At 49.0% G+C, this 9,605-nt stretch overlaps 1 protein-coding gene across 3 annotated transcripts; it reads left to right on the forward strand.

The window, feature by feature from the left end:
- The first annotated feature begins 113 nt into the window (after positions 1 to 113).
- LOC120831502 (secretory carrier-associated membrane protein 1) lies at positions 114 to 8,907 on the forward strand. 3 transcript variants are annotated; one of them, XM_040196964.2, is made up of 9 exons: positions 114 to 506; positions 3,806 to 3,883; positions 4,152 to 4,244; positions 4,654 to 4,765; positions 5,104 to 5,232; positions 6,185 to 6,344; positions 6,443 to 6,544; positions 6,911 to 7,028; positions 7,195 to 8,907. In XM_040196964.2, exons 1-9 carry the CDS (start codon positions 450 to 452, stop codon positions 7,342 to 7,344), a joined length of 999 nt encoding a protein of 332 aa, XP_040052898.1. In that variant the 5' UTR covers positions 114 to 449; the 3' UTR covers positions 7,345 to 8,907. The 3 variants fall into 3 exon arrangements, with proteins under 3 accessions (XP_040052898.1, XP_077944945.1, XP_040052899.1); XM_078088819.1 differs by lacking the exon at positions 114 to 506 and adding an exon at positions 632 to 708; XM_040196965.2 differs by lacking the exon at positions 114 to 506 and adding an exon at positions 2,658 to 3,104.
- The last annotated feature ends 698 nt before the right edge of the window (positions 8,908 to 9,605 follow it).

The raw sequence follows: 9,605 nt of genomic DNA on the forward strand, positions 1-9,605 counted from the left end.
CTTTACAAAAAATATACTGTAAGTACCAAAAACGGCTCAGTATGGCGCATGACAATTGCAGCTTAATGTAGTATATTTAGCTTTTAATCTAAAATTAATAAATCATCAAAATGAATGAAAAAAAAACAATTAAAATGCAATAATGTGATTAGTATGTCTCGCACCGTAGGTGTATTTACGTCTGGACTTGTAAGGGGACGTGTCTGTACTTCCGCCTGACGTCGCGTTCGCCCCACACGTGATCTGCCGCTCGCGACCAATCCCGACCGCCTGTCTGGTCACCGACAGCGCTCGACTCCTCCGGCCGGTTGTGTGTCATCGATCTCACGGCGAGTCGGGCTGCGTCTCTTTGGGAGGAGGCGGGTGGCAGGAGTATCTAGCTCCAACTTTGTTTGTAATTCATTTTGTTTTGTTGTCTTGGGAACGTCCGCCCCTACGCGTTGGAGAGAATGTCAGATTTCGACAGCAATCCGTTCGCGGACCCGGAGATCGACCACCCGTTCCAGGTAACGTCAGCTAGCTGCGTTAGCCGCGCTAGCGTTAGCGTCACCGCTATTTCACGTCGACACCGTCGCCCTTCGTCCGGCTCAGCTGGTGATAAAAACCGAACGCCCCTCGGCTGTAGCGCGAGCAACCAGGAGCAACCAGGAGTAACCAGGAGAGGCCCCGTCAGTTGACTCGTTGGGAGGCTTCCGGTACAGTCTGTCGGTCAGTTTCGGCTCGCTCTGGTGTGACATCACGAAAGGGTACCTGGAGAGGTGCGTTGGCTTAGCTTGTGCTAGCCGTCCTCGCGAGACCGCAAGGTGTACGGCGCTATTAGAAAAGCTTCTGCTACTTGGACCTTTTAACTTTCGACGTTCCGCCTGACGTCACAGCCGGAGCCACTGTATGTGTTTTAGATCCACTAAACCGCAGTTTAAATGTTCCTCTTCTCTATTGATTGGACATTACATACATGTGATCATTGGATCAGGTTTCCACAATGGACATTCAGTGGATACGTTTAACATCTGCGATTAAAACACCCATTTTGTTTAATCTCTACGAAATGGATAAATAAATGAGAGCAGAAGATGCACGTTCCACACCTCTTTATGCTGCTTTAGTTTAGCACGGACCAACGGAGTGCTCGTGGTGTCCTGTCATGGCAAAGGAAATGCGAAGCGTGCTTTGGATCATGTGGTCAAAGCGCCGCACATCTGGCTCCCTGTGATGGGGCTTCCTCCCCGTTTCCTCCATCACATCTGGTGTATTAGCCGTGGCCACAGTGACAGCAGCTCCCGGGCGGTGTCATTAGAGTTGGTATTATTCGGTTTGATAATTTACTATTTGTGTGATTAACCTTCACAACATTTGAGTATTCCATGTTCTCAAATGCAACAATGATCTACTACTTATATGAGTTGGGGACTCACAACAGAAACAATAATTGTTTTTCAGTTCTTCAATGATATCCTTACAGAACTTATTTATAAAGACTGTGCCAGACTTCATTATTTCATAAAGATGTACAGTGATCCCTCGCCACTTCGCGGTTCACTTATCGCGGATTCGCTATTTCGCGGATTTTCATAATGCATTTTTTTTTTTTTTGGTGCATTGTGCTCTGCATTCTGATATTCTCACTCCCGAGCCGTTCATTACAGTTCTCCAACGTAATCGATGGTGGCATGTCGGTGTACAAGGATCTTTTTGCAAAGAAGAAAAAAGAGCGACAACAGCTGCCTATCACTATGTTCTTCTCCCGAACAAACACACCTGCACCGCGGGCTTCAGAAGAAGAGAACACTGCAGAGCGCAGTCAGGATGCAGCGGCCCAGTCTGAAGAGCAGTGAAACGGCCTACACGCGAGTCACTGTATTTGTATACATGTAATAGTTGCTAATTGTAAAAAAAAAAAAAGTTTTCTATTTCGCGGATTTCACTTATCGCGGGTCATTTTCGGAAAATAAAAAAGACACACCAGACACAACTGGCATTCTTAACATAAAAATAAATATATAGCATCGTTCAACCAATTCCTCTCCTTTTGATTGAGTTAGGGTGAATTGTCTTGAAGACCTTCTGCATCTCTCCCCTTTCAGAAGCATCAATGTCTCACAGAAACCTAAAAGGTGTCCACCATCTTGCTCGCCGCGCGTGTGACGCTGGAAGATGCCGCCGTCCAGATGCAGGCAGTGAATTATTCATGGTGTCTCATTAACATACTGACGTGACTCGTGAACCATCTTCCTGCCGTTTGTTGGCTGACGCTTCTTTTAGTTTCCCCCCGAGGAGAAACGGAGCTCTGTTCCCTTCTCTGAGCTATCGTCAATACTTCATGAAGTCATATGGTGCCGTCGTGGCGGCATGTGGCGCTAGGACCGCCGGCGGCGTCTTTGCCGCTAAATTTAATCACTCACATTCACGCATCATTGTGATGAGACGGTAATCTCGGCTGGAGATGATGCACTGGGTGGTGTGTGCGTCTCTTGTCTGTCCACAGCTCGTCTCGCACGCTGCTGGACGCGTCGGCCTAACGGCGTTGTTCTGCCCTCTTAATGAGTGGGTTGAACTTTGGGGAGAGCATGTTGCGTGTGGCTGCAGGTCGGAGCTCTTGTCTGGCTCGGCGTTCCGGGGTCGATGGAACCCGTGGACGTCATGAAGCCACGGACGTCCACGCGACCCCCGCAACGCCATCCGACACCGTGCACGAGGCAAAGCGACGAGGCAGACGTACAACAGGAGGACGCTTTTGGGTTTAACCGCAGATTTCAAGAGGAAAACTTGAATGCGCTTGTTTGGCTGTGCAATAGGGCGACATTAAACATTGAGATACGCTGAAATATTCATCACCCTGGTCTGGTGACAAGTTGCTGTGTGTGTGTGTGTGTGTGTGTGTGTGTGTGTGTGTGTGTGTGTGTGTGTGTGTGTGTGTGTGTGTGTGTGTGTGTGTGTGTGTGTGTGTGTGTGTGTGTGTGTGTGTGTGTGTGTGGAGCAGAAGAGATGCTCTCAGATCAGAAACACAAGAGTCAGACGACGCGAAGCGCTGAGCACGATACCGACTGCACTGCCGATTGGATGCGACTCTCGAGCGGCGCTTTGAATGAAACTTGTCCGTGATGGTAAGCTTTGGATAAACAAACCGACGTGTCGTATTGTCGCTCATCTGACGCCGGCAGGAATGTTAGTTTCAATGCTAAGCTACGTAATGTAAAAGTGGAGAACACGCCGTGAGTAAACATCGCAGCGCCGTGAGTCACCGCGGAAGAGGCTGAACAATGCCGGGGTTTTCTGAATGTCTTAGTGACGACCTTTATTCCACCGTGTGTGTGTGTGTGTGTGTGTGTGTGTGTGTGTGTGTGTGTGTGTGTGTGTGTGTGTGTTTAACTATTGAGAAGTGAAACCGTCTCTCACGGGACTTTGAGATCATAGTTGTTCGTCCTGCGAAATTAAGAATGAGCCCAGAAGCATCTGAGAGTGATTTTGCCGTCTTTGTGCTAAGCGCGCTGGAAAAACACAAAGACTCTCTTTTATATTTCTGTCGTCCCCCCCCCCCCCCCCCCGCATCCCCCACCTCCTTAAACTCACTCACTCGGTTATTTATAGACGTCATCCCGTGAAAATTATTGGAATCATCCCGTCTTTGCCAGGGTGGAATTACAGGCCTGCTGCGTTTTGAATAAAGAGGGTTGTTGGCCGTCTGCTGACAGAATAATGGAGGCTTCTTACGCTCACATGAGACGTTTCCACTGCTGTTCTTGGTATTTGAGGAGCTCTCGTCCTCGTGACGTCGGGGTGATCGACTCTTTTGTTCTTTTCTCAGGATCCATCGGTGACGCAAGTACGACAGGCGGCTCCTCGCGGCTTGGAGGACTACAATCCCTTCACAGATGCCAAACCAGTGAGTCCTCAGCGCTCCAACCGCCACCAGTTTGTACATCCCATAGATCTCATCAACAGTAACCCGATTCTGTTTCCATTTTTCCATCTTTCTTGGTTTTATCCCCCTTTTAAAATGAGCTTTTTACATTGATATTAATTGGATGTAGATTCTTCCTTCCTGTTGCCAGTGTCAGCTCTGTTTCCCCCGTTAGCATTGCTGCTGTTCTAAAGCCCCCCTTAAGGTGTCACTCAGCACGGTAACAGCAGCGTGTACGTTCCCCCCGTAGGTGCCCCCTGGGATGGCGCCCAAGGCCGCCGTCAGCACGCAACCCGCCATCATGAAGCCCACAGACGAGCCGCCGGCCTACACGCAGTCGCAGGTACGACTGGCCCTCACCTGGCCCTCACCTGGCCCTCACCTGGCCCTCACCTGGCCCTCACCTGGCCCTCACCTGGACCTCACCTGACCCTCACCTGACCCTCAACTGACCCTCACTCACTTCACACAGTCTCTCACCCTGCTGCCCCCCCCCCAGGATATTTGGATTCATGGAATAATAAATGAGCTCTTTAATAGAGTCAACCAGAGCGTGAAGCCCGGTATGCTTTGGGGCGGGACTACGCGCTGAGTGACAGGCGTCTACCTAACATGGTCACTTCTTTTCAGTGGTTTCAAAAACCAAGATGGCGACTCGAGGCTTCAAACCGCATTCCACAAAGCAAAGGGTGACTTGCTCCACGGTCCCGTAGTGGGCGTGTCCTTATATACATGCGTGTGTTTTTGTGTAGGAGCAGTCGGGAGCAGCTGCTGAGCTGCTGAGGAGGCAGGAGGAGCTGGAGAGGAAAGCTGCCGAGCTGGACCGCCGGGAGAGGGAAATGCAGTCGCTGAGCGCTTCAGGAGGTCAGACGAGAGGAACGATGGACGGGCTCTGAGTGACTAAATGATGTAGACGAGAAGGTCTAGTGAATTATCTTCACTTTAGGAAATTACTTCCTCGTGATTTGACTCTATCGTCACGTTGAGACACGAGAGTCGATGTCCTCATTTAACCGTTGTGAAGAAACAAAAATGAGCATATTTCCCCAAACCCAGAGCAGCTCCTTTGAAGCGTCTCCTCACAGCGTAGAACTTCCTCATGTTTAAAACAAGTCCCCTTCTGTGCAGGTTGAAGACTTTATGGCATTTAAAGGTTTCTGCTGACATGCGTTTACTCTCCATGTTAACTCGTCTGCTCTCAGGCAGGAACAACAACTGGCCCCCCCTCCCGGAGAAGTTCCCCGTGGGCCCCTGTTTCTATCACGACATCGCGGTGGACATTCCTGTAGAGTTCCAGAAGACGGTGAAGATCATGTACTACCTGTGGATGCGTGAGTGGCCTCCTGCTCTTCAGCTCTGTTGGATCGATGTGTGCGATGTTCTAACAGTTCAAACTGTTTGTAATTCCATTATTATTATTATTAATCAGCGTTCATCCTCCTGGAACACTTGCAGTGATCCACTTATGAAGCACCAGAGGGCCGTTTTATACCCATGAGCCTTTGTTTCTGTGTCAACGTAAAACCGGAAACACTGCATGAAGGATTATGACGTCAAATCTTTAACTTTTAACCAGAATGAGAGAAATTCTGTTGTTTCCAAACTTTGTTTTTGAACGAGTTCCTCGACTACTTTATCCACCCGGCGATGTCGGCCTTTATAACTCGTAGAGGAAGTTACAGATGAAAACATGTGGCCTTTAACTGGGTTCAATGCGAGAAAACGTTGATTATTCAGTAGTTAATTATTTATTTTCTCCATATTATTAACCCTCTGAATGGGAGCGATGCTCTTCCTCCCCCCCGGCCACCTAAGAGCGATAACGACAGGGAGCGAGTGGCGCTCGGCGGTCACATGACGGGGGCGTGCTGCAGTCATGTGACCCTGCTGGAGGGGGGTCGGATGATTGCTTAAAGGCTGCAGCATTAGAGCAGAACACACTCTCTCTTCTAGTTTTCCCTCACGGATAAAAAGCAAAGAATCTCAAGTAAACGTAGAAAGGGGTCTGCAGCCCCCCCCCCCCCCCCCCCCTGTGGTATGTCAGCGGGCTCGTGTCATATTCCACACACAGGCGTAAAATCCCCTTTGGCTGCGCACGCACAAATAAGGTCACCCGGCCCCTCCCAACCCTACTTGGGGGGGCATCACCACGTCGTCTCCTCAACCTGTCGCGTGTTTAGTTTTAAGACCTTTTTTTAAAAATTTGCCGTCAAAGACGAGGTGTCACCGTGGACGTTCCCGATGATTCTAACGTGTGACCACTTCCTGTCTCTCCTGCGGCAGTCCACACGGGGACGCTGCTGGCCAACGTGTTCGGCTGCCTGGCCTGGTTCTGCGTGTCCTCGGAGCGCGGCGTGGACTTCGGCCTGTCCATCCTGTGGTTCCTGCTCTTCACGCCCTGCTCCTTCGTCTGCTGGTACCGACCGCTCTACGGCGCCTTCAGGTAAACGCCACGCGGCGCGTTCGCACCCTCGGGGCGGCAAGTGGAGGACCTGCCGCTGTGTTGCTTATGTGTGTGCGTGTGTTTCTTTTCTCCTGCAGGAGCGACAGCTCATTCAGGTTCTTTGCTTTCTTCTTCGTGTACATCTGTCAGGTGGGCATCTACGTGATCCAGTGCATCGGCATCTCCAGCTGGGGCACCAGGTGAGGAGGCGGGAAAAATGTATTTTCAAAATCGTTTTTATTGCTGTTTTTCATGACATCTGTTCAAAATGAAAAGACCGAAACCAACAATTTGGTGGTCTTCCCCTAAAGTGGCAACTATTTTATTTTATTTATTATTTTATTTTATTTTATTATGAAAAGCAAGTCAGTCATTTCCTCAAACATCTGGACTTTTTTCAAAGAGGTTTGTGTACGTGTAACTGTGTATTTGTTGGGGACTACTTTCAGCCGCGGAAGAATACACGCCTGATTGATCCGTGTAGTATTTTCGCCCGCGGGATGAAGTCACATGTTAAGCCCCTCCCCCTCCACTCTTTGTCCTTCTAATGACTTCCTGGTCTGCAGCGGGTGGATCTCGGCTCTGATTGCTCTGAATCGCAGCGTCCCGGTGGGCATCATAATGATCCTCATCGCCGCCCTCTTCACCGCAGAGGCCGTCCTGTCGCTCATCATGCTCAAAAAGGTAGACGCACGACCAAGAGTATCAATAACGACACGTTGATTTGTACAGCGGCTTTTTAAAAACGATAGAAGCAAGTACAGTGTCAACAAAAGAGTCGACGTCAGCAGCAGGTACGGCTCTCTGGTTTGTTTGATGGAACCGTAACGCGCCTCCTCCTCCTCCTCAGGTCCACGGGATGTACCGCACCACCGGCGCCAGCTTTGCAAAGGCCCAGCAGGAGTTCGCCACGGGCGTCATGACCAACAAGACGGTCCAGACGGCCGCCGCTACCGCCGCCTCCAGGGCCGCGCAGGGAGGCTTCAAGGAGCAGATCTGATTGGCTCATCTCCTCTTCCTCCTCCTCCTCCTCCTCATCCACTTGAGCCAGCTGCTGTTTGAACACATGGAGAGCCCCCACTCCCCCTCACCCCCCCTTGAGACAATATCCAGCCAGCAAGAAAACAAGCAGCGTGAAACAGATTCAATCAAGGTGAATGCTGTCGGATTGTTTTTAGAAAGCGCGTCGTCTTACTTCCTGAAAGCGACGCCCGCGGTCCCGAAAACTTGTGCGTGTGTTCATGATCCCCAGAGGATGAATCCTTTCCCTTTTTAACGCCTTCCCAGCTGTAAGATGAGAATGTGTCTTAGCGGTGAGCATGTCCGCGCGCTGCCGTTAGCATTCAGCTCAAAGCAACGCAATTTGAGCCCTGACGACATTTTAACAAACGCCGTTTGATTTGATGCGCTTGTGAATTCTGATTATTGGGGATTTTTTGGTTGAGGTATCACTCTAATGTTTGCTTTGCTGTATTGTTGTTGTGGAGTTTTGCCAAGTTGCACTTTAACTCTCTTGTCTGACGACCCAATCGGTGGATATGGAAGTATATTTATAACGACCCGCGTAGTCTCTCTTCTTCGTCATTTCCTGAGAAGTAAGTTTGTGAGTGACTGTCATGCAGTGAAGACATCTGCTGCTCCGTTCATGCAGATGTTTATACGGCTTTTATTCTGCAGGGGAAAGTGTCACTCGTCTCCAGCTTTTCTCAGGATGTGCTCTTCATTCATGTGCATGATCAGGTTAAAGGTGATATGCGATTGGATAGAATTGGACCCCCGACTGCCCCCCTGGTTTTTAAATACATGTGCTGTAAATCTATATATATATATATATATATATATAAAGGCGACACTAAATGGGTGGGTATGTCGCGTGGTGGTCTGATAACCGTTTGCATATTCAGCGTTTGTGTGGATTGAGGGTCACTGAACTCCAGCAATCAAAAGCATCAAATCTGAAGGTGATTCTTTTATTGGGTCGAGTTCATTTCCAGTTTGTGCTCATTAGAGAAAAGAAAATGTCAAGTGCATTTTCCCCTGCTGAGATGTCTCTGAATGTGTTCTTTGTCCTGTTTAAAGCCAGTGGAGCCTTGGCGGGTTTCGGATGTGGAGGAGTGTAAATGGAGCCAATTTGGGCCTTTAAGTCGTAATCAGAGTTTGGGATCATTCTTGAATTATTCTTTTTTAAAGCCTCGTTTTGCTCTGAGTCTATCGTGTACAAAACAACTGGAGAATAATCCTTCAAACCAATCAAACCGAGTATTTACTCGTTATCTCTTTGACAAAATATCCAACGTGTTACATGTGGCGAGGACGTTGGGTTGCCATGGGAACTGTGACGTGCTTCATGATCAACATGATTCTAGTAGAATGACCATTGATTCAATAGCATCTCTAACTAAGACACTAAATCAAATAGTGAGGGATGTTTGTATATTTGTACGACTCGCAGACTTTCTCTGAAATCGCGTGTTTCAAAGATGAGCTCTGCTTCGACCTTCAGTCGCATGTTGTAGTTTTGTGTATTTATTGTATTAACACTGAATAAAAGCCTTCTTCTGTATGTAGTTAAACGCGTGGTGTATGTGGAGCACGCGGTACATTAAAGTGTGCTTTCAGTGGGGCTGCACCAGCCGACGGAGGCCAGGTGGGGTCAGCGGTCCGCAAAGGATGTGAGATTAAGACCACAGCTGCTCAAAGAATACGAAGCAAAGGTCACTTCTCATGTTTCGTCGTGGCCAAAAGGAGGCAAATCATTTATTTACATCAAGATAATAATTCAGCCAGGAAATGAAAAGCTGAGAAGACACTAATAAAGATGAGTCCTGATGATGAACACTAGCATTAAGTATCCAGCTAGCGTGCAACTAGCGACTGTAATGCTAACGTGAGCGAGTCACTTTCTAAACGATTACATCATCTTTTCATACGGGAAAAGTTGCTTGTGCCATTTGAATGGCGCTCGCGTCGGCCCCGCTGGTCACGTGGCGGGTCTGGAAGTCATCACAGCCCCGTTTGGGTTCCAGGGTGCTGGTGGAGGGACGGGACGCCTGAGGCTCCTCGGTGGGCCGCGTTTCTCCCGCCTGCCACACGGACAGGTTTCCACATTTTGTAGAGTTGTTATAATCAATATGCTCGTCGTAGTAGTCCAACGCCACAACGAGAACCGCGTCAGGAGCTGCAGCGCATACATGAGGTTTCCTTTAGGAAGCAGGTGATCCGAGCGGGTGGAACTAAGCTTATAGAGACTAAAAGAAAAAC

The sequence above is a fragment of the Gasterosteus aculeatus genome, chromosome 14 (genome assembly GCF_964276395.1).
Source record: "Gasterosteus aculeatus chromosome 14, fGasAcu3.hap1.1, whole genome shotgun sequence".
NCBI lineage: Eukaryota > Metazoa > Chordata > Actinopteri > Perciformes > Gasterosteidae > Gasterosteus > Gasterosteus aculeatus.